This window comes from Ictalurus furcatus, chromosome 6 (genome assembly GCF_023375685.1).
Source record: "Ictalurus furcatus strain D&B chromosome 6, Billie_1.0, whole genome shotgun sequence".
In the NCBI taxonomy this organism is placed as follows: Eukaryota; Metazoa; Chordata; class Actinopteri; order Siluriformes; family Ictaluridae; genus Ictalurus; species Ictalurus furcatus.
Genome location: NC_071260.1, coordinates 23,275,962 through 23,300,629, shown reverse-complemented (window position 1 = coordinate 23,300,629; position 24,668 = coordinate 23,275,962). Strand labels below are relative to the sequence as shown.

At 38.1% G+C, this 24,668-nt stretch overlaps 2 protein-coding genes across 2 annotated transcripts; one reads left to right on the top strand and one right to left on the bottom strand.

Moving 5' to 3' along the window:
* Positions 1 to 125: 125 nt before the first annotated feature.
* Positions 126 to 17,403, bottom strand: ccdc93 (coiled-coil domain containing 93). Its single transcript, XM_053627198.1, has 23 exons — positions 17,168 to 17,403; positions 14,938 to 15,051; positions 14,753 to 14,847; positions 14,104 to 14,215; positions 12,791 to 12,889; positions 11,676 to 11,732; positions 7,826 to 7,926; positions 7,094 to 7,130; positions 6,853 to 6,951; positions 6,329 to 6,379; positions 6,110 to 6,196; positions 4,995 to 5,108; positions 4,816 to 4,878; positions 4,524 to 4,597; positions 4,271 to 4,352; positions 4,093 to 4,167; positions 3,692 to 3,763; positions 3,506 to 3,614; positions 3,284 to 3,366; positions 1,889 to 1,926; positions 1,429 to 1,513; positions 1,213 to 1,326; positions 126 to 548 (listed from the first exon to the last, which is right to left on the bottom strand). The coding sequence occupies exons 1-23, from the start codon at positions 17,249 to 17,251 to the stop codon at positions 492 to 494; spliced, it is 1,902 nt and encodes a 633-aa protein (XP_053483173.1). The 5' UTR covers positions 17,252 to 17,403; the 3' UTR covers positions 126 to 491.
* Positions 17,404 to 17,562: 159 nt separating this feature from the next.
* Positions 17,563 to 24,405, top strand: insig2 (insulin induced gene 2). Its single transcript, XM_053627196.1, has 6 exons — positions 17,563 to 17,725; positions 19,260 to 19,575; positions 19,952 to 20,076; positions 21,392 to 21,558; positions 21,685 to 21,784; positions 21,912 to 24,405. Exons 2-6 carry the CDS (start codon positions 19,335 to 19,337, stop codon positions 21,951 to 21,953), a joined length of 675 nt encoding a protein of 224 aa, XP_053483171.1. The 5' UTR covers positions 17,563 to 17,725; positions 19,260 to 19,334; the 3' UTR covers positions 21,954 to 24,405.
* The last annotated feature ends 263 nt before the right edge of the window (positions 24,406 to 24,668 follow it).

The window sequence follows — 24,668 nt, the reverse complement described above, 5'->3', positions numbered from 1 at the left end:
CTTTGTTATAAAAGCCTACATGTTTCTTTTTATAAAGTAATTTTATACAAGTTATGCTTCAGTAACTGTAGCAGCTGTTCAGTCTATATGAATGTCTGCAATAGACTGACAGTTTAAGAAAATGATAAAGGCATGATGGTTTATTTAATTGTGTAAATATTACAAAAAATGGGGTAGAAAGAGTCCACTAGAGTTGTTGATTTAAACACAGTTTACATTGGGGAAGTGCACATGTGCAAGTATGCTTGGCATTGTAATAGACCTCTGTTAGGGATTGGTTCAATAGTATTTTGACACAAAAAAAGAAGGCAAAACTCCACAAATGGGCTACATATCAACATGTATGCATGTTATATACTACAAATCTAGTTTTGGGCCCAGTCAATTGCATGCTGTTATCTTCGCTCCCACTGGAATATTAGTTTGTGTATGGAACAGTGAACTTACACATCCACAGTTTGAACATAGAGAAAAATAAATGTGTAAAACTTTCAGGATGCTCCCTTTGCTCTCAGCTTGGACAGCAGCATCTCATTCTTACGGCACTCCTACAGAACAGAAGCAAAGCAGATGTTCTCACAAAAGCATTTAAGTTTAATTATTCTCTATTACTGCATACTAATGGAGTTCCTTTTAATAAATGCGCTGAAAAAAAAATCTGCATAAATTCTTTGTACAAACTATTCACTGAAAGGCGTGGTGTTGATCAAAAGGAATGAATGCCTAGCAGTGAAAAATGACACAAAGTAAAAAGTTTAATGATGCCTTTGAGGTACAACATTGAGTCATAGTTGTGTGTCGGCTATTTTTAAAAAAAAATATCTTAAACATCACCGCAATTTGGTTTTAAACACAATTACTGTTCAATTCCCGATTTGTACATTCTGCAAAACTATCTGCTTCAGAAAACTTTTTTTCTTTGCCTGTTTTTGCATGACATTATCAACACCTGTGTTTACATACTATGTAGTTTTTATGAGCATGTCTCGATTTAAATCTATAACATGGTGGTTACATGCAATTTGTATTAAGCTTCATTACTTTACACTTGTGCGTATTAGCTGCCCAAGGACATTTCATGATTTATAGTTGTGTGTACATGACAATTCTCAGTTTTATGCACAAGAACAGGTTTCTAACTTTATGCAGTGTTGATAAATGAGGGGCCTGGTGTAGAGTGAATTTCACTGCCAAACAGTGTAGTGTTCTTACCTCTTTAAAGTCTTTCACAGTCTTAAAGTAGAGTCTCTGTTTGTCCAGCAGTTCCAGATACTCATCATTCAGCTGGTCTCTCCTCATCTTATTTTCTTGTTTCTTCTTCTCCATCTACACAAGGGTAAAGGAAACGTATTATTAAACAATAAGTCAAGTTAACCAGATTTTAATACATACATATCTACAGAAGTATTAAACTTTTTTCTCATCAACCTTTATTCGACTCTGTTTAATTCCTTCCACTATCTGCTCCATCTGCCTGAGGAACTGCTCTTTAGTCCCTGAAGATGCCATAGCCCTGAAAACACACACACACAGATACACTGATCAGAAATCTACAGGGGGACCCAGAGATACTAACATAACTTTTTATTGTATTATAAATGAACTGAAATCAAACATCTATGCACAATGTTCTTCTCACATTATCAGCAGCAAGTAAAATGGTCATCTATCAGTCTTTTCATTTGATAACTTTGTTATATACTAATGTCTAACGACTGTTTGAGTAGTAATAATAATAACAACAACAACAACAACAATAAACTTTATTTTATAAAACGCCTTTAAAAGCAGCTTCTCAAAGTGCTGGCATGATGGCATGTGTCAGAATCATATAGTTGAGACTGCTGCCCTACTCCATAATGATTAGTAATATGGACATGACACTCACTGTTGGAAGTTATCATGGATGGAATTGAGCAAATTCACCTGAGAAGAAATGCAGGGTCAGGCACAGCTAAGGTCAAAGAAATTCCACTAAAAACATCCCAGGAAACACAATTTTGGTCATTCAGCAAAGTTTGAATGATAAAAACAAGACATACAGTTGATGTCATGTTTGCACACACCATGCAGAATCTGAAAAATCAGAATAATTTGGATAAAAAAAAAAAGAAATGAGGAATCATAAAAATTACATTTTGTTATTTTTTATTTAGTACTGCTCTGTTATTTGAAATAGCTTATTCAGATGTTTGCATATAGTCCACAAGACATTTATTTATGGCATTTTTTGCAGACGCCCTTATGAGTGACTTACATGTATCTTATTTATACAACTGAGCAATTGAGGGTTAAGGGCCTTGCCCAAGGGCCCAACAGTGGTAGCTTGGCAGTGCTGGGGCTTGAACTCCTGACCTTCCTATCAGTAACCCAGCACCTTCAACCACTGAGCCATCACTGCCCCAAACAATTAATCTTACGTAATGCACCTTTAAGTGTTTTGCACTGGAAACTTGACCACTTTGGCAACCCATCAGCACAATAATAACCGAAATTACACAAATGAACCAGTTCAAAAGTTTACATACGCTTTATTATTAATACTGCGTCGTTACCTGGATGATTCACGTCTGTTGTTATGTTTTGTGATAGTTGTTCATGAGTCCCTTGTTTGTCCTGAGCAGTTAAACTGTCCACTGTTCTTCAAATAAAATCCTCCATTTCCTGCACATAATTTGCCAGGGGAGTGTAAACTTTTTAACAGGGTGAGCAGTGTAAATTATTATTTGTACAAGTCCCTCAGTTGTCCTCAGTGTGAAAAGATGGATCTCAGCATCACATAGCCACTGTTGAAAAGGGATCAAATATGCAGAAGATGATGGAAAAGCAAAGAATGTGCAGGACCTGGAGGATTTTTCTGAAGAACAGTGGGCAGTTTAACTGCTCAGGACAAACAAGGGACTCATGAACAACTATCACAAAACATAACAGACGTGAATCATCCAGGTAACGACACACAGTATTAATAATCAAGCGTGTGTAAATTCACTTATTATTGTGTCTTGTGGACTATATGTAAACATCTGTTATGTGAAATAGCTCATTCAGGGCAGTTTTTATGATCCCTCTTATTTCATTTTTAAATTATTAACATTTCGCAGATTCTGCAAGGTGTACGTAAACTTATGACCTCAACTGTAAATGTGATAAAATGATTGAATTTGCTGATCACACTGATGTGAGGTTGTTAGGTTTCCTGGGACTGTGATTAGGTATTGCTATCAAAAGGTATTGCTATTAAAACAATAAGATTTCAAAAACTCATAAAACAAGTCTATTGTACCTCCTTCTCCAGGTAGACCTTCTTATCATCCAGAGTATTATAGAGAGTGAAGAACTGTTTGGTTTCTTTGTGTGTCGCAGAAACTGTATGGAGAGAAAACGTCCTTAATATCTGAATGTAGTTCACCAAAGAGGGTCAATAACTGCATGTGATTCTCATGGTGTAGCTAATGAGTGTAGCAAATAATCGTCAAGGAACACTAACACGAGCACACCCACACACCTTGGCTGTAGAGTTCAATGAAGCGTTTCTGGTACTGTGTAAGCTCAGCTCTGCTGGGAACCTCATCAATCTTCCGCTGCAGAATGGCGATCTCCCGGTTTCTCCGGGCCTGCAGGGGACAACACCAATAAATGAAAGGAAACTCTCCTTCAGTCTGCAGAGTAAATGCTAATTCTCCAATCTCACCATCAGAAGACGGATCTTCTGCAGCTTCTCCCGGTCTGTGCTGTACTGCTGATCTATCAATCGACTTCTTTCCTAAAACCCACGAGAGACAGGGACGGTGCAAAAGAAGGATGCAAGTGTGCGTGACAAACATTTTGAGAAAAATGTGAACGTATACATGGATCACTATACAGTACATTTTTATACAGCCTGAGAATAATTTGTATGCTATGTCAACATAATTATTAACTTCTTTCCCTTACTCTATTGATTTTCTTTCTCTAGACACCATTATGTAACTACAGAGGAGCAGGAGTTTAATTACTTTATATAACATGTACTTTTTGCAAAAAAATGTACAGCCTTCAAATGCATCCAGAACAGCGTGTGTGTGTGTTTCGATGAAAGCGTGCTTAAATGACCTTCTGATTATCAGCTTCATCTCCAAATTCTATCTTTAGGTTCTCAATACTCTGCTGCAGCCGTGCCATCTCCTCCTGCAGATGCAGAGGAGCACAATTATTGTACTGACTCTCAAAACCGCCCCGACTGTCATTGAGAAATAAACAGAACATAAATGAGCCAGTTGATATAACGTACGCGGCAATGTGTGCGGAACCCCTGCTCCTGCTGTTTAAGATTCTCGTTCATGGCCACAAGAGCGCGCAGCTTCTCGAGCAAGCTGCAGGGAAAAACTGCATTAGTTCACTAGATCAGATACAGCAGAAGGTAAAAATCTGGCAAAAATTAAAGACTATCATTCCTCCTCAGCTGTTTAAAACTAAGAACACTACTGTACTTCTGTAAAATGTGAAATTAAAAATAAACAATTAAAGAAAGAAAGAAATCCTACCCAGAGTCAGCTTGAGCCTCCACATCTGCCAAAGAACCGAGCTCTTTCTCCAACTGCTCACCCAGCTCAGTGGCCTACACACACACACACACACACACACACACACACACACGATTAATTACCATTATAATCAGTATTCCCCTTACACACACTTAGAATAAGCAGTATGCATTCTCACCTTCTGCCTCTCTCCTAAATATAATAATGCAGGTCGTGGTATGCATTTGTTCAGAGTAATAAACATGTTAGGAAAAATAATGTGTGCTGAGTTTATCTTATGCAAGTGTGTTACCTCAGTTAATTTGCTCTTGGCCTCTTCACATGCTGTTCTTATATCCTGCTGCTTGGCCTGCATCTAAAACCAAAGGCATGAAACTAACTGAAGAACAGACAGAACCTCAAGCTGTACATCCATGTTCATATGAGAGAGAGAGAGAGAGAGAGATTCTTCAGTGTATGTGCAAGTCTTACCTCCTCTAGTTCTTTGGTCTTCTGCTGGATCTGTTTGTTAAGTGATGTAACCATGCGGCGATGCTGCTGCACAGGGCCATACCGTTCTGTACGATCCTCGGCAGAGCGTTCTGCCTGCAGAATCACATGCTCATTGACCCTGATCATTTTACACGTCTTGAGTATCAAACAGGATTATCCACATAAAATGTAGTTCTAAATGCACCAAACATCCATTCAAAATGAATCATCGCTCTGGAAACCTCAGAACCACAAAAGGGATATTAATATACATACATATGTGATACAGTGATCAGATTTCAGTCTGACTACCTGGAGACTCATTTGGCTAGAGAACATGCACGTACAGATACAGTTGAGGTCACAAGTTTACATACGCGTTGAAGAATCTGCAATATGTTAACAATTTTTTAAAAAAGGCTATTTTTTTTAATGCTATTTAAAAACTGCTATTTCCCATAACAGATGTTTACATATAGTCCATAAGACACAATAATAGCTGAATTTACACAAATGAACCAGTTCAAAAGTTTACACACGCTTGCTTCTTAATACTTTGTGTTGTTACCTGGATGATCAACGATCAATGTTTTCATGTTTTGTGAGTCCCTTGTTTGTCCTGAGTGGTTAAAAAAATCCTCCAGGTCCTGCACATTATTTGCCTTTCCAGCATCTTCTACATATGTGACCCCTTTCTAACAGCGGCTATGTGATGCTGAGATCCATCTTTTCACACTGAGGGCAACTGAGGGACTCGTACACAACTACAACATAAGGTACAAACATTCACTGATGCTCAAGAAGGCACCACACTACAATAAGAGCCAAAGGGATATAAACTTTAGAACAGGATGATAGGTGTAAACGTATGTAAACTTACGACCTCAACTGTACAAGCCACAAAAGATAACCAGTGGTAGGGTCATTAAGAGTAGTCTAGATAGTAGAATATAACTATAAATACAGAATTCTGAATTCATTTAAAAAGAATAGCTTTAAAAATACAACTCATGTCTACAAAATACTTGGTACTGGTATTAACCAACACTTTCCAACATCATTTTCCAAAATATTATCACAAAGTTATTTGGGAGTATAATGATCAGGCTACTCACCTTTTCAGCATACTCAAAAGCAATCTGCTTTATTTCCTCAGACTGCAGCCCCACAATCTGCCCCACTGTGTTAGCTGTCAGCCTTCCCTACACACACACACACACACACACACACAAAGCAAGCTCACATCTCACATCACATGTATAATATAAGAATTACACTGATCATGCTTTTACATGAGGGTGAAAGGATCTAAGGATGTATGGCTCTTACTGTACCTCCTCTGTTGCCATGGCAGCCATACCAGTCATGAGAGCTTTGATTCTGAGCTGGAGAGAGAAAAGTTAAACATATGAGGTCTGGAACTTAACAATAAACGTCATAGAGCTCTACAGCTGCAATGCTTCACCATGTTGATGAACACAGATGTCTGCAATCATTATCTCCTCGAGAGTGCCCAAATTACAGAATTTAACCAGTCTCAAAGGCTGAATATAATTTCATTTAACTCAATCACATATAAAATAGCAGCCATTTCCACTCTAACATTTTATTTCTTAGCTACCTGTCTGTGGGAAATGCTGTAATAAGTTAATAAAGTATTTCAAATAAACTTAGGCTCTTAGCAATTTGGAGTCAATTATCAAGCCCTGTAGGGGTGTGAATAATTTTGGACAGGAGTGCTCTGCAGAAAAAGTCATTTTTTAAGCTCAATATACTGCATCAGTGTTGTTAATTTTTGCTCATGAAGGCCGATACAAGTAGAAATATAAACACATCACAGTTTAGGTATGTAACAGACCTCTTCTGCTGCTTGTAGATCCTCTTCCTCTGAAACTTCAGTCATGCCAGGGGGCAGACTCTGACCTCCCTGAGCCAATAGCAGCTTCTTCTCTTCAGCCTGCAAAAACACAGCAGCACATTAAACACCACTGTTTCATTCAACACAGCACAGCCAATTTAGTTATATTTAACTGGTGTAAAGACCTTTCACTGCACAGAAAATCAAGACTGTGCAGCAAAGTGTGAAATATAATACTCACTTTGTCCTGTTTAGACTGCTTGCTAAATCCATAACGCCTGTCAAGAAAAGGAAGAAAGCCCTGGATTTCAGATCAGTATTTTATTTAACATGAAAGCTGTTAACGTTTAAACAGTCATTGTAGTGCAGTTTAGACACTTTACATGTAAAAACACATATTTCATGCTGCTCTGTCCAAAATACATTTCATTCAAGTAAAAAGCTGCATGCCAAAAAGGGCAAAAACTAAAGGGACTGTGGTTCTCTAAGGACTGGAAATCTTCTGACTAAACACACAGGTACTTACTGCATGTAGAGGGAAATGGTTAAGCATGAACTGATGGGATGAATAAAGAAGAGGAAAGAAGAGGGTGAAGAGAAGGTGATGTGAAGTGAAAAGGTCAGATCTATGGAAGGGTTTAAACAGCACAGGTGCAATACAGAGAAAAAGACTTAAAGTGGTGCTAATTACTGAGAATTACTTTGTGTTACTTTTTAAATAATGCTTTTAAAAAGACTGGCATAAAGTTGATCATTACATAAAGGAAGAATAACTGACAAGTGCAGAGAGATGAATTGAATAATGAGAAAAAGATGAGCCACACGTAAAATAAGTGGAATAGGAGAAGGACACGACAGACTGTCTGTGTGGCACCTGATATACTACAGGAGATATAGATATAATATAAACATATTTACGTTTGTGTGTCTGTACATACCTATAATACTTCAGTAGTGTGTGCATGTCTGTTACCTGCCATACTCAAGCAGGGTGGAATGAACCCTGGACTCTTCATCCAGCAGTTCTCCTGCATCAGCCTGCCTCTTATACCGCCTCTGGGGAGCATACACTCCCTGCACACGCAGACACACACGATTATGCCTCTTATACCAGACATTTGAAATGTCTCAGCAGAGTTAGTGATTAAAGTACAAAAAAAATTAGACAATGTTACAGGAACTGTCACAGTCACAGGAACAATGTCACAGGCATGTGCAGCATGAAAAAATAAAAATCTCTGGAAGTGGCTTTTCAATGCATGGATCCAAGCAAGAAAGCCTGGGTTATATGCAAGAGTTAAGGACATAAAAAATTAAGACTACATAAATCATAGTCATTAAATAATGTAACCATTAGAGGTTGACCGATTGACTGGTTTTGCAGATTAATCGGCACCATTAACCTTGGCTGGAACTATCGGTTATCAGCAAAAATCCATACTGATAGTTTTCCCCAGGTGCGACCGTTGCAGGAGCAGCTGAGAAGGGACTATAAAGGGATTATTAATAGTTTATATATTAATATTTAGAGATTTATTTCATTTAAAAAGTATAGTGGATTTTCACGGTACAGTCAGTACTGTTTATTTTTGTATTTTTAAGTTCAGCAATATTTTACTATGAGTGTTATGTTTTCATTCAGTATCAATTTTAAAAACTCTCGGTTGATTAATCGGTTATCGGCAGGTACCGCCCAACTTAGTTATCGGTAAAATCCACTATCGGCCAACCTTCAGTAACCACAGTGATATTACAGAAAATGTGTCATCCAATAAAATTCTCAGTGTCAAAAGTTACAACTAAAGAATCTATCTGAATGCCACTGTCTATACAGAACAGACATAATGAATAACAAAGCGCTGCTTTTGTCGGATTTTCTTACAGATAAAAAGCTGGACTTAACTGAAACCTGGCATAAAGAAAATGATGGGCTCCTGTTTAACCAGATCACTCCAGCGGGCTTTGGAGTTTTAGATCTCCCGAGGCTATCTGGCAGAGGCGGAGGCATTATTGTGGTTTACAACCTGAAGTTCAACACAAGCGCTGTGTCTGTTCCCCAGTTTTCATCATTTGAATGCCTGGTCTTGAGTATTTCTGCTCCTATATCCACCATCATCGCTACAGTCTATAAACCACCTAAGACTAAGACACATGCAGCTTTTATGTCAGAGTTTGCGGACTTCCTATCGATGTTGAGTATGAAGTTTGACAGAATTGTAATTGTGGGAGATTTTAACATTCATGTGGACTGTAGTGACTCTGTGGCGGCTAAGGAATTTCTGTCGCTAACTGATTGTTTTAACTTCACACAGTTTGTAACTGACCCGACTCATAACAAGGGTCATACGCTGGATCTTGTGATTGCTAATGGCTCATTTGTATCGCAGTTTTCATCTATTGACGTTGGACTGTCTGATCATTCAACTGTCTTTTTTAACCTCGAACTGTATCATTCAAGTGAGCCTACCATCCGAACAGTAACCTTCCGGAAGTGGAAGTCTATCGATCACACAGCTTTCTCCAATTCTGTGGTTTCCATCCTAAGCGATCTTCATCCCTCATCTCTGGAGGAGAAAGTTCTGCAGCTAAATTTCACTCTTGCTGCTAATCTTGACACTTTTGCTCCTCTAAGGTCACGTAAGGTCACATTCACCCGCTCTGCTCCCTGGTATAATGACAATCTGCGCTCTAGAAAGGCTGTATGTCGGAAAATGGAGCGAAAATGGCGCCTTACTGGACTGAATGTCTACTATCAAGCGTGGAAGGATCTTCTGGGGGATTATCGTGCACTACTGGAGACTGAAAGATCCTCTTACTTCTCTCAGGCTATTGTAAATAATCAAAATAATCCCAGACACTTGTTCCAAACCATAAACAGATTGCTTCAAGTTAATGCTACTACCACTTTGCCTGTTTCTCAGCAGCTCTGTGATTCTTTTTTTTTTTTTTTTTTTTTTTTTACAGTTTTTTAATTCTAAGATTGTTAATGTTCGCAAAGAAATTCCTGTTAACCCTGACTGTGCCACTTCACTCCTTCGTCCATCTGGGTTCACTGGTGCTTCTTTCACTCATTTCTCACTGCTTAATTCTGAGGCTCTCACAAGGGAGGTATCCAGCATGAAATCTACCACTTGCTTGCTGGATCCAATTCCTACGAATTTATTCAAATTGTGCTTCGCTGTGTGGTGCCCTACTATCCTCAGCATTATAAATGAATCACTGGAGACTGGGGTCGTTCCAGCAGTACTAAAGACTGCTGCTGTTACACCTGTACCAAAGAGAGAAAATGTTTCTGTGGATGATTTTAACAATTTTCGTCCCATCTCAAATCTTCCGTTTTTGGCAAAAATACTTGAGCGTGTTGTTGCCTCTCAACTCTGTACTCATCTTACAACCAATAACCTCTTTGAACCCCTTCAGTCAGGTTTTCGTAAATTTCACAGCACTGAAATGGCGTTGGTCAAAGTCACCAATGACTTGTTGATGGCCTCTGATTCTGGAGCTACCTCACTTCTTATTCTTCTTGACCTTAGAGCCGCCCTCGATACTGTGGATCATGGTCTTTTACTTACCCGCCTTGAAAGTGTTTTTGGTGTGTCCGGGACAGTTTTAAACTGGTTTAAATCCTATTTTAGTGACCGTTCCCAGTTTATTTCTATGTGTGGCTTTAGGTCTGACACTTGCTCGGTGCTCACTGGTGTTCCTCAGGGTTCAGTTCTAGGCCCTCTACTCTTCAATATTTATCTATCTCCACTTGGGCATCTGCTGCAATCGCTTGGCCTCCATTATCACTTTTATGCCGACGATACCCAAATCTACATTCACTCTAAATCTGGTGAAAACATTGATGCTTGTTATCTTTCTGACTGTATTTCTGAGATAAAAACATGGATGAACAATAACTTTCTGTGCCTGAACAGCGGGAAAACTGAGGTCATGCTTATAGGTTCCAGTCATCAAATTCGCAAAGCGGCTCCACTGTCTCTGTTTGTTGATGGCTCTGTTTTAGAGACCCAAAGTAAGATGAGGAACCTTGGTGTAATTTTTGACCCCAGCCTCACTTTTGATTTTTTTGTTCAGGGCACTGTGAAGGCATCCTTTTTTCATCTCAGAAATATAGCCAGACTACGCCCAATGCTAAACTTATCTGTCGCTGAAAAGTTGATTAATTCATTTGTTGTCACACGGCTGGATTACTGTAATGCCGTTTTAGCCGGAGTTTCTAAAACCGCAATAAACAAACTGCAATATGTTCAGAACTCTGCCGCCCGGATCCTGACGGGAACCAGGAAATGTGACCATATTACTCCAGTTTTGAAGTCCTTACACTGGCTCCCCTGTCGATTTCAAGATCATGATGTTGACATACAAGGCATTACATGGATTGGCTCCGCAATACTTATCTGGTTTATTAATCCCTTACACCCCAAATCGCAGACTGCGCTCCTCACAGTGTAATCTGTTAACTGTTCCACAAACACACCTAAAATCTATGGGTGACGGGGCTTTTTCTGTCTATGCTCCTTCACTTTGGAACTCTCTTCCTCCTGAACTCAGGGAAGCCCAGACTTTTGGCATTTTTAAAGCTCTTCTCAAGACACACTTTTTTAAACTTGCATTCGACTGCTGATGTCTTTTTAGATTGTTTTATAATTATTTTTATTATTAATGTTGTTGTTTTTGTTCTTATTAACTTTTATTTGTTTTATTTTTCTGTGGACTGTGATTTTATGTACAGCGCTTTGAGAAGCTGCTTTAAAGGCGCTTTATAAAATAAAGTTTATTATTATTATTATTATTATTATTATTAATGAGATACTCACAGACACATCCAGTACTGTTCTTACTGCTTTTTGTTTCCTCTGCTCAAACTCTTCATCCTGCAAAAATATTCATTCAGGATACAAATAAAGTTCAAATCAGTGATCTGATCATCAAAAGCGAGTCATTCTGATAGCTAAATGTAAAGCTCTGTGCAGTCGGATTTTTACTAAGTATGTAAGGAATAAAACATGACAAGGCTATAGAAAAATAATCAAAGAGAGAGAGGTGGCATGGTGCAAAAAGGGGAGGCATATCCTGAAGTGTTATTTATTTATTTATTTATTAAAGAACTATTTAACTGTTTATATCACATTTAATGTTATGGGCCGTCGTTGAAACTTACATTACAGCAACTATTAACAGTGATTCCCTCTCAAGCCTCTTTTGTTCAATTTCTTAAAGTTAAAAAAAAAAAAAATGCAGCTTTTCATGTCACTGAGAAACCAGAAAATGCAAAGTCTTCTGTCCTGACAACTCTTTCATGGGAGAAACTAAATCACATCAATAATTATAATTTATAATGATCACATATCTGTTTATTAGATTATGTGGAGCATCCACCACAGAAGTCCCTATAAATTAACTGATACTACAGAAACAACATATTAGAATGAACATATTAATAATAGCTTGTGATTTTAATTAGTTACATTTACATGTATTCATTTAGCAGACGCTTTTATCCAAAGCGACTTACAAATGAGGAAATACAAGCAAAGCGATATATCAAGCAGAGAACAATACAAGTAGTGCTACCATACAAGATCTATAATTGAGTTCTAGAAGAAGCAAAGTGCACAGAGTAGAGGTGTAAGAGCCAGAGAATTATTATTATTATTTTTTAAAATAATGTGAGGGTTAGCGTTTTAGGGGTTAGTTAGGTGTTCACGGAAGAGGTGGATCTTTAGCTGTTTTTTGAAAATAGTGACAGATTCTGCGGTCCGGATTGAGGTCGCAAGTTCATTCCACCACTGAGGAACAGTTAGTGTGAAGGTTCTGGAAATGGACCTTCAGCTGGCACTACTGGTAGAGCATGATGTTCTGGAAAATTACTGAACAACTTCTAAACAGATTCCACAATTCAACAGCGCTGTGGATTTTAATGCACTCTCACCTCAGGAAAGGTGTGCGTTTTCTGGAACTGAGAGATGGAGTAGGCACGCACATAGTCTCCCATTTCCTCCCGAGTCTCTATCGCTCTCTTCACCAGCCACTGCAGCAGAGAGGTAGAAACACTCAGTCTTTTGCATGATCAACAATACTGTGTTACTGATGTGTTCATACACCACGGTCATAAAAAATATTATTAAAAAGTAAAATAATTATTAATAATAGAGTACTGGGAAGATCTTTGCTTATGCAACATCACATAATAACTGGCTACAACATGCAAACTAGAGATGCACCGATACTAAATTTCTCAGCCGATACAGATAGTGATTATTACGAGATATCAGCTGATACCAATAACTGATAGTTTGGTGGTTCTGCCTTTTATGCCTTCTTTTAAATTTATAATAATTAATTCCACAATTCTGAAGGAAATGCAAATAAAAACTTTCTTCTCTCCATTTCAACAAGTTGTTTCACAGTAACTGGTCTTATAAACAGAAAACACATTACTCACATTAACATTAACACATGAACTAAATTCTGAAGATTAAAGTAAGATTTCTTAACTTATTGAATGTTATTAATTCATATTAACAGAATTAAGTGACTGAAATCTAAAAAACCTCCTGATAGTCTCACACTCACTCACCACAAACAAAAGCATTTCTACTCAATCACTGAACATCAAACTGGTAATATATAATATAAACTTTTTCTTGATGATATTAACTCATTAACATTGACTGGATATGAAACATACTACTCTGCAAATATATTTTTCTGTACAATATATACCTTTTTTTGTCAAGTCATCTTCATTTAAATATTTCAACGGTGTACTGGAGCTTTAATTCAGCGCGACCAAAAAAAAAAAAATTAAACTCGACGCTGAAACTCCCGCTTCACCGCTGCAGCGTCCGGTATAAAAGCACTCATTCGTTAAGATGCACGGCAAAAAAAATACGCACTGCTTCTGCTCTACTGTGCTGTAGTAAAATGCGATGTAAAATTTTAGCAGTGCAGAGCTTACAAACTGCAGTTTTGTCGTCATTGTCACCCAATTCAAAGTAATTCCACACAAGAGACGACATCTTTACACACAGCATGAATTCGATGTGTTTTTTCTCGCCCTCTTTTGATTGACAGGATATAATCGGCCCTGATCATCGGACGTTTTTAAACGTGAAAAATTGCCTTTATCGGCCGATACCGATTATTGGCCGACACATCGGTGCATCTCTAATGCAAACCATATAACATTGGGTCTTTAAGGAGCTTAAACATTACAGCTCATAAAAAGCCTTCCGAGTTCACCTGTATGACAGGAAAGATGTGGATAAAATCAAGGCCTTGGATTTGATGTGGCTCTAGCCTATGAGGACACTTCATCCTGGGTAGCACAGAAACGATCTTCTCCGTCAGAGCTCTGAAAGAAAACAGCAAGAATATGAAGCGGCTCATACAGTTAGGCCTATGTGACCATCACAGGAGAATGTTCTGCTGGAGCTCAGTGTCATACTGACAACAATACTGACTCAAGACCTTGAGCACATACTTCTGATCAAAAACTGCATGTAAATTAGACATGTTAATGGATATTGGCACAAAAATTTAAAATAGTGTCTAATAATAATAACTTCTTTGTATATCAGTATGGTATATTTGTTGATGTATGATAATATAAATATTTAAATGGGTTAATGTTTTCCAAAGAAACATTCAGTGCTAATTTTTTTATACAATGAGTAATGGTACGTGTGCATGTTCTACAGTTAAATGGAAGTGGGTTGATCACAATCAGAGGTTGAAATTTTTTGAGAAGATGTGTGATGACTATTTTCAAAAAGGTGCTATGCACTGCACAAGCATGTTGGTCTCACACACACACTGACTTCCTGTCTGGACCTCAAATGTTATTTCTCATACATTTTGAACATTGTCAGTGTATCGCTTTGCAACTTACATCTTCTGTCCTATGGTGGAATTTTCCTGAAAGAGCAGATCGACATCTACGTCAAAGCTGCATGTTGTGATACACCATGTCATGCCTCCAACCACCTGTGAGAATAATTAAAAGAGGTTCATGTCTCAGTACATGTTTAAGGTGGAGAGAGTTCGAGTCAGTTTACTTTAAAGATGTGACTGCACCTTATCAAATGGTGAGAGGCCCTTGATGCGTGCTCTGAAATATCCAGCAGCCAGTAACAGCTCCAGGATTTCTGCCAGCTTGATGCTTTGCTCCTCATCTTCACGTGTCTCCACCTGTACCACATCAACAACAATACAAATGAACCCTCTGATTTTTACCTCTGGGTGTTTTCACACTTGGGCCATTTCAGTGCTCCAAGTGGTCTCAGATTGATGACTCAGCATTTTTTTTGTGCATATGTGAACACAAAAAATGAAATCAGACCCCTCTAAAATGACCCACAAGCAAAACATACACAGACCATATTCAGAGGTGGTCTGAGTGCGGTTCGTTTGTGGTTCATTTTGTGGTCCACTTCACATTTTGCTTTATAAATATAGAACTTTAAAGTTCCTCCACATACGTAGCTCCAGTTACCTGTCACTAAACAGAAAAACAACTCAAAAGGCTTTCTGTGGGGTCATGTGGTCCCACAAGCAGGTCAGCAGTGTTAGGTAGCAGCATCACAGATAAGCTAATAGAGCCACTGTGGTAATAGCAATTATGCTAAAGAGCTTAAGTCGTTAGGCAACAGTAATAATAGTATTATGTCAGTGACAGAAACAATAGTTACCTTATAATACTATTAGTATTCAGTATGTGTGCATTATATGTACTGTATGCATGTATTTTGTCTACCTCAACCACTCATCAGCCAGTAGTACGGTCAGTAGCTCTACGGCATGAAGCAGGAGTTGATTTTGATGGTTCAGCAGCATTAAAAATGCATCTGATATTTCACATCAAATCCATTTTGCAAATCGTTATCCAAATAATAGCATGATAGTATTATGTAAGCAACCATTTTCAATGACACACTATGGTATAACCCCAAATCCAAAAAAGTTGAAACACTATAAAATGTAAATAGAAACAGAATACAATGATTTGCAAATCACATAACCCCATATGTTATTCACAATAGAACATAGAAACATAGCAAATGTTTAAACTGAGGAAATGTACCATTTTAAGAAAAAAATATTTTAATTTTGAATTTGATGGCCACAACACGTCTCAACAAAAGGCTGGAAAAGTAAGTGTTACAAAAAAGAACATCTCAACATTTGATGTGTTTTCTATGTTCTATTGTGAATAACATGGGTTTATGACATTTATAAAAATCATTCCGTTCGGTTTTTATTTACATTTTACACAGCATCCCAACTTTTTTGGAATTGGGGAAAAAAAGATCTGGGTCTCTCTACCCACCATCGACACCTCATACAACCACCAGCACTGCAGATGATCCCTCTCACACACTATTCACCCTCCTGCTATCTGGCAGAAGGTACAGGAAGATCTGTGCCACCACCAGCAGACTCCACAACAGTTTCTTCCCTGAGGCAGTCAGATTACTCAACACCCTGCTGCCTCCTAGCTGGCTAGTCAATCACTTAACCCACTATAACTTAGTACCATTGCACATAAAGATGCATCAGACACTTAATGGAACACTAAACTGCTACCACTCCAGTAGTTTACACTTTACAGCTCATGTTCTGTGTATTGACATGTTCTGTATATTTATTGTCCTGCAATCATCTCACACTGTTGTGCATGTGCACTTTATGTAGTCTTGCATAATGTTCTGTTGCACCATGGTTCTGGAGAAACATTTTGTTCCAAGGTATACAAGCTATACAGAGGAATAACAATAAAAACCCACTTGACTTGACTAAAGGCGTTGTGGTGTGCACAAGTGATCTGAGATCTCATCAGTGCTAAAATTTCCAGAAAGAGATCCTTTTAGAGTCTACTTGTATTGTGAACACAAAAAGAACTAAAGCCTGACACTTACATTGTAACAGGACTGAGTATGGATCATTTAAAAAGAACTGGACGTTTAAACGCCCTGTAATGATCAGCTGGTTTCAGGAGTCACATGATGAGGGCGTGTTAATCAAATCTCCTTTTTTTGGATACCTGCAGGGATTGTTTGCAAAACTGTTATGTTAAATAAAACTCCTAATAAAATTTCGGACAACTGGCACTTGTAGGTGATTAATAGCATTTTGATTTTTTTTACCTAGCTAGATAACTAGTTAACTGCACCGTTAACTAATACCAGAAGGCTAGCTATGCTACTCCGCTAGCAATAACATTAGATGTGACGGCCAACACGCGCACAGAAACGTTTATTAGATCTTCTCGTTATTTTATTTAAAACACATTCTAATTTACGCATACCTGAATGATATTTCCCTCTTGGTCATACTGAGCGCCGATTTTAGAGCCTGTTCTCACTCTCTGGAAGACAGAGGAGGCCGCCATATTGGGTACGCGATGTCACGTGACGCCTGCACTGCTCGCCCTGCTGCTTGCTCTATTCATTACATTTTAACCAAATGTTAACTCACACGTCTGCTTATGCGAGATCATATCTTTACTGATCCATTTAATTTCTTATTTCCTTCTCTTGTCCCATAAAACATATTGAAGCTAATTTCTACAAAACAGAACAAAAATCAACGACTCAAAATTATTTGTAAGTGCAAATTATCATTGATATTAAACTACAGGAAATAACAAACAATGACGTCACCTACAATGACTATGATTGGTCGCTAATTTCAGCCAATAGCAGAGCAGCGGGGGCGGAAGTGAGCTGAACAAACCGATATACGCAGCCTTGACACTGTGGAAAATTGTAAATAAAAACTGACCTTCGCAAGCTATCCGTTTACAACATACTGGATCTTTTGGATACTGGATTGCCTTCTTTAATTAGAGAGCAGTTAAAAAATGGTGGGTGATTTTGATTTTCTTTTCATGTCGTTAGTTAGTGTTATTGTGGACTAAGCTACATGGTAACTACAGAGTAGCCTAGTTAAAGTTAAACAGTTGCGATAATATTCTAGTATCATTATTATCATTTATTTTTATTATTATATAGTCTGAGGTCATTTGCGGCTACGTTAAAATCTGTATCTGTGTGTGTTACCTTGAAATATCTTCAGTTTAATATAAATATCCTAAACATAACGTGAGGTGGCTAATATAGATAGCTAGCATGTGCAGTTTGGTGATGGGCCTCATGATGATGATGATGATGATGATGATGATGATATGACCTGTCGGACTTCTGAGCTGGTCGCTTTAATATTCACACACCTGTATAGAAACTTCTCTAATCGCCTCTACCTGCTCTCTGATTTAAGCAAACTGGCTGATTCTAACAGCTGTAGACCTGTAGGAGTTTTTGCCCATTTAAATAAAATGTCAAATCTATTAAAGCATTTAAATAAGCAGTGATCAACGACGCAGATGGCTGGGTTTAATAAGAGCTCAGTAGTCTTGTTCATATAAAGTAGAGCTTTGATTTTCACCTGAACGCTTTGGGAGTTGCTGATCATTCCTGATTAAATGTTTAACCTAATATTTGGCACAGTTCATTGACCCAAATAATTGAGCGAGCAGTGAAAACAACAACGTTTCATATCATGCTATTTCTGTAAAATAAATCTCATTAAAGGGATAGTTCACACAAAAATGAAAATTCTGTCATCAGTTACTCACCCTCATGTCGTTCAAAACCCATAAGACTGTCGTTTATCTTCAGAACACAATTGAAGATATTTTTAATGAAACCTGAGAAATTTCTCTCCCTCCATTTACAGTCCAGTAACCAAAAAGTTCATAAAGGCATCGTAAAAGTAATCCATATGACTTCAGTGGGTGAATCCCAGTTTTATGAAATGATACAAATGATTTGTGTGCCTAAGAAAATAAAATGATGTCTTTATTCACAAAATATCTTCACTTCCGCATAGATCCCTGACGCACCTTCACAAGAGAACCATGATGCATGCGAGGGAAAAATTCACGTCCTCCTCTATGTCAGAATCTGCAGACATCTTTGTTACAAAGCTTGTTTTATGTGACTCAATTTGTGTACAGTAAAGGACACTCGTGAGAACATCCGCTTTTGTGATACAACGAGATCTGGAAGCACATAAAGCATTCACACATGGATTACTTTTACGATGCCTTTATGAACTTTTTGAAGCTTGAAAGTGTTGGTTACTTGGACTGTAAATGGAGGGATAGAAATATTCCAGGTTTTAAAATATCTTCATTTGTGTTCCAAAGATGAACTTATGGGGTTAGAATGATATGTGAGGGTGAGTAAGTGATGACACAATAAAATTTTTGGGTGAACTATCCCTTTAATTGTTTTAATTGTCCAGTTGTAACTGGTTTCTTAAAAAAAAAAAAGGCCACACAATCAATTTGTTCATTACTACCTATTCCTATGCCAACATTAATATGTGTCTTGCAGGTGTGGTGTGAAAACAGTTGACGCTGGTAGTACAGGAGTGGTGGATTGTCTGGGGTCTGCTCGGTCACTGCCGCCATGGCAGAGGTCACCGGTGGTAGTATGACATCCCGACAGGGTCCCTACATAAGCATGATAACAAACCGCACAACTAATCTGCTGATCCGGGGGGCCATGCTGTTCGGCGTGGGTGTGTTCCTAGCGCTGGTGCTAAACCTGCTGCAGGTGCAGCGTAATGTCACTCTCTTCCCTCCTGATGTCATCAGTAGCATCTTTTCTTCAGCGTGGTGGGTACCACCCTGCTGTGGAACAGCATCAGGTAACACACGCTGTCAAGACGGGATGGTTTACCTTACTATTGTGAGGCTGTCTGTTACCTTGTTTGTGGATACAATGACACGAATGGCACCTGCTGATACATTTATTATTAGGAGATTACATGTCTAAATTCAGTGTCACCTTCTGTTGTTCATTTAATGTAAAGCTTTTTAAAACCACCACACTGGAAAGGAATGCAATGTTAAAAGGAACCCATATATACTGAACAATTTTATTAATCTCTCTCCCTCTCTCTCCCTCACTTTCTCTCTCTCTCTCTCTCTCTCTCTCTCTCTCTCTCTCTCTCTCGCGCTGTGTGTATCTCATACTGTCCCCCTCTGCGTCTCTGTCTCTTTATTTGTCTCTTTCTCTGTCAGCTCTGATAGGGCTGCTGTATCCCTGTATAGACAAGCGTTTTGGGGAGCCCCATAAGCTGAAGCGCGAGTGGTCCAGTGTGATGCGCTGTGTGGCAGTCTTTGTTGGCATTAATCACGCCAGTGCTGTATCCTTCTCTCACCACAATGAACTCCCTCACATTGCTTGTTCTTTACATACAAAACTCATAAAAAATAAAATGCATGCTACAGGTTCATTTGTGTTTCTGAACATACAGACAACGTAAATGTCCCCTGAATGACACAGTAGTGACCATAAAGGTCCAGCAATGCGGCTTAAATTAGCCTTAAAGGTACACTGCATTCTTCTTTGAAAGATATTGTACGTTCTAAATGCAAGAAACGTTCTCTTGAGAATACCACTTCAGTGAGAAATTCCATTTGTACTCTAAAATGTACAGTGTCTGTTTTTTCTGTGAGTAAGTATAGTATTCAGCCCACCAGAGAATTGTTAGTGTATAGGCTATAATTCCAATACTGTCCAGCAGAGACATGAGTCATGGGGATCTTAAGTGAATACAGTTCACGATACTATACACATATTTTGTGTCGGTTAGTGATGGTAAAAAATAATCGATTTGTATATGTCGCATAATTCTTACACAAACATCATTACTGGACATTTACAATGGCTTATTTTTTTTAATTGAAGATTTTTAATGCAAAATATTTACTCTGGGGAAATACAATAAGCACAGCAGGATGGATGAATATATTATGTTTTAAAAGCATCAAGATGCATGATGACTGCATCCCGGTGAAGTGTCTTGAAGTGTAATTCGATGTGTTGCTGTAATTTCCACCGAAACAGGAAGTCGTGTTGGGACATATCCAGTGGTTCCTCCCCCTTTTTAAACAGCCAATAGTGTTCAGCTTACCTCATAGCCTGGGCTAAGATGTAATTCAAGCTATTTCCTTCTCAACCAAATTACAGTTAGAAAACGCCTGTGTTCAAACAGCCATTTATGACTGATGCTTGCTGATACGATTTCTCTCACTCAACAACGGCAACTTTGGAAAGGTGATTTTTATAATGTTGGGGGCGAGACACTTCAGATTCTAGAGAGCATTTGATTGGGCAGAAAATCTGATGAGAAGCTGAAGTGCAGAATGATGTCATCAAGCTTGTTGATCTGTATCGGTGGTAGAGAGAGACTGTACATTTTGAATGCACATATCTTCTGAATGCCAATGTTGTCATTGTTTTGGAGCACATCAGGCTTATAGATAACCTTAAGGTTAACATATTCATACTAAAAGCCACAAAATGTCTATTTTGAGTTCATGGGGACTTTAAATTATGATTACATCTTGGCACTATGAATTGATATCTGATTGACTCATGAGGTTCACCCAGTGCTTATGTATATAAATATATAACCAGTGTTTCTGGTGTGTCTTCTTTAATTTTCTGGCTGTCAGAAAGTGGACTTTGCAAATAATGTGCAGCTGTCTCTGACCCTGGCTGCACTCTCAGTGGGGTTGTGGTGGACATTTGACAGGTCACGCAGTGGCTTCGGCCTGGGAGTTGCCATTGCATTTCTCGCGACCCTCACTACACAGCTACTGGTGTACAATGGAGTGTTTCAGTGAGTTTCTTTCTTTCAAATTCAGTAATTACATTAAAAAAACAAAACAAAGTTTGTCAGTTAGAAAGTGAACTTTTGGAAGGTGCATACCTGCATTGTTTTCTCTGTGTGTGTATATACATGCAGGTATACATCTCCTGACTTCCTGTACATACGATCCTGGCTGCCTTGCATCTTCTTTGCTGGTGTGATAACCATGGGAAATATAGGACGACAACTTGCTCTTGTAAGTACACACACACGATTACCTGCTCTATACTTGTGTTTAATAAAGTTCTCATAACAGTTATTGTCAGTTTATAACAAAATTAATTTAGTCTGAAATTGCACTAATACTGAGGTCTTCTTTCCAGTATGAGTGTAAAGTTGTTCAAGAAAAGATTCATCAGGACTAAAACATCTTATACCATGGATGCAAAAATGAGGGAACCTGCATTCACTTTTACAGTTAAAGAGGTGCTCTCTTATAGCAGATACAGGACAAGCGTTGTCTGCGTTTATAGGGCAGGACAGTTTGGAGCTTGGTGCATTCTCATTGGCTGCCAGTACAGCCTCTCTGAAACTTAAAAAAAAGCTGAAACTGGGATTGGTCGATTGAAACATCTCAAACAATGCAAAGTGTTTTCTTTAACTTGCATATGCATCTCTGTTGGATATGACGTGCCAAAGTGACTCAGACGCGGCTGTTCTTTCGGGAATATTAACTCATGAGCTATGCTTTTGGCTCTTACTCATACAAACCGATTCTCTCAGAGGGTGCTGCCAGACAGTGTTTTTCTAGGCATAAATAAGAAATACAGATAGAAAATATAGTGTATACAGAGGACAAAGTACAGAAATAGAATCCTTAACATACACATATACAGTACTGTGCAAAGGTCTTAGGGATATTGAAAGAAATGCTGTATAGCAAAGATGCCTTTAAGGGAATTAAAGCATTTCTACAAAAAGAAAATACTATAAAGAGCAGTAAATGGTAAGATACTAAACAAAGTCAAGATTTGGTACGACACCTCTTTGCTTAAAAAAAAAAAAAGTACAGTTTGTGCAGATTTATAAGGAAATTGGCTTATAAGTTTTACTGAGCATCTTGGAAAGTCTGCCACAGTTCTTTTGCTTTTTTTTGCATGCAAAACCCAGCAGCCTTCATTATATTTTTAGGATTCCTCCATTAAGAGGAAACCTATTGTTTAGTGTTAGTGTTCTGCATCTTCTTCTCCTCCTTATCGCCCTAAAGTGCCCAATAACTCAAGATCTGAATGGTTGTGAAATTTGGCACATTGATACTACAGGCCATGAGTAACTCCCACACCACAACTGACACACATGAGCCTATAGGTTGCGCTACAGGCCACGCCCAAAATCTGTGATTTTTCCTCCGCCCCATAAGTCCGCAATGTCTGAAAATTGGTATCGCAACCCCTAAAGTCATTTCTCTACCATTTCTACCATTTCTCTAACATTTCTCTACCATGTCAATTTTGAAATGGTCCACAATCTTGAGGAGGAATCCGCCATTTTATTTAATTTTTTTTGGAAAAGTGGTCTGTTATGTGAGCTTTTGCTTTCTTTACTGACTTTTACTGTAACATTTACTTTTTTTGTTGGAAAAGTAATGTTTGGAAATGTAAGATGTTTTTTTTTTTACTAAATAGGGTGCCTAAGACTTTTGTACAGCACTGTGTGTTGAAGTTAACTAGGGTACATGGTAGCTACAATGGTGTCCAAAGTTAATTTTGAATTAAATAAATAAAAATGGCAGCAGTGATGATCAGACTAGGAATTAATTTCTGTGCTGTGGAGGAATTAATTTCTGTGCTGTGGAGGCAAGCAGTGCAATCGCAATACGGTTTACTGTGTGTGTTTATGATTACTGCTCTCCACACTTACTAGCACACAGGTGACATGATAACATGTTGTGCAAGAGAGCAGGAGCATAATGTTCCATAAGCAGTGTTAAACCAGGTGTGTATTAACCTACACATTGGTGTCATTTAATGATTAAGCTTTACCTCAGCGCTCCCATGATCCTCAACTGTGTCCTGTTTAGTCTCTCTCTCTCTCTCTCACACACACACACACACACACAGCCGTCATCCATCTTCCTGTTTCTCATATAGTCATATAGACCGAAGCATTGGTAAGGGAAATAATGTTTTCAGTTAAATTCTGATATTACCCCCAATTTTTGCCTCAGCCTTAATATAATTTTTCTATTCAAGGCTTTTAAAGGGAACATAGGATCATCTGCTATGTTCACTCTCATTATTTACCTCTACAACCGAGCAGAGAGTAAAGTGTTGGAGCTTTCATGTTTGGATTTCACTGTATTTCATTAGCATTGTACAAAATGGAGTTGAAAGTATGAGCAGAATAAAAGGGGAAAATTCTTTTTTTTATGAATGTTTGTTTAATTCAGTATGTATTTGTGAATGATATCTTGTCACATTACCTGTTTTAAGATAAATGTTTTACAGGAAAATAGAGTATGACCTGTAGTGAGTAATTATATTAAATACTTTTTATATATATACAATTGACGTTTCAGGGAAGATTACAGTTTTTACTAACAATTAAATGACTGTTAACGGTGACTGTTCAGGACTAAACTTAGTACACCGAGACGTGAACCAGTGTGCTCTGAAAAATACAGTAAAGAAAGCTGTATTGACTCAGTTTATAGGTGGCAGTTAAAACTTTTACATTTCTCTCATGTGCCAGAAAATGAGCAAATGTAAAACATGCATAAAAAAGGTGTATTGTCAGATTATTGTTTTGAAATCTTTCACATTTCAACATTTGATTGTAAAAGATTCCATTATTAAATAAAAGATATTTTAAACTGCATTCTCTGTTTGGGATCTTTGTGTTTGCATATGTTTGTTATACCTGCATATGTCTGTGTGCGCATATGTCAACAACATGCGAAAAAAACAACGTGGGAGTGCATTTTGTTAACTAAATCTCATATCTGCCATTTTCAAAAAAGTGGGTTAATTGCCTGAAATGTACAGTTATCTGCTAATAATGTTAAATGCAAGCCTGTGTAATTGATTACAGCATGTGTGTGTGTAATCTAGTTAACCTTCTGTCTGTGTGTGGTCTGCATT

Bases quoted from the DNA above. Each gene is read 5' to 3' on its own strand.
- ccdc93 (XM_053627198.1), bottom strand. From the start codon at position 17,251: ATGGCGGCCTCCTCTGTCTTCCAGAGAGTGAGAACAGGCTCTAAAATC. The intron at 3,367-3,505 runs GTGTGTGGGTGT...CTCTCCATACAG, and splicing joins CATTGAACTCTACAGCCAAG to TTTCTGCGACACACAAAGAA. The intron at 549-1,212 runs GTAAGAACACTA...TCTGTTCTGTAG, and splicing joins CTGTGAAAGACTTTAAAGAG to GAGTGCCGTAAGAATGAGAT.
- insig2 (XM_053627196.1), top strand. From the start codon at position 19,335: ATGGCAGAGGTCACCGGTGGTAGTATGACATCCCGACAGGGTCCCTAC. The intron at 20,077-21,391 runs GTATCCTTCTCT...TCTGGCTGTCAG, and splicing joins GCATTAATCACGCCAGTGCT to AAAGTGGACTTTGCAAATAA. The intron at 21,559-21,684 runs GTGAGTTTCTTT...ATATACATGCAG, and splicing joins GTGTACAATGGAGTGTTTCA to GTATACATCTCCTGACTTCC.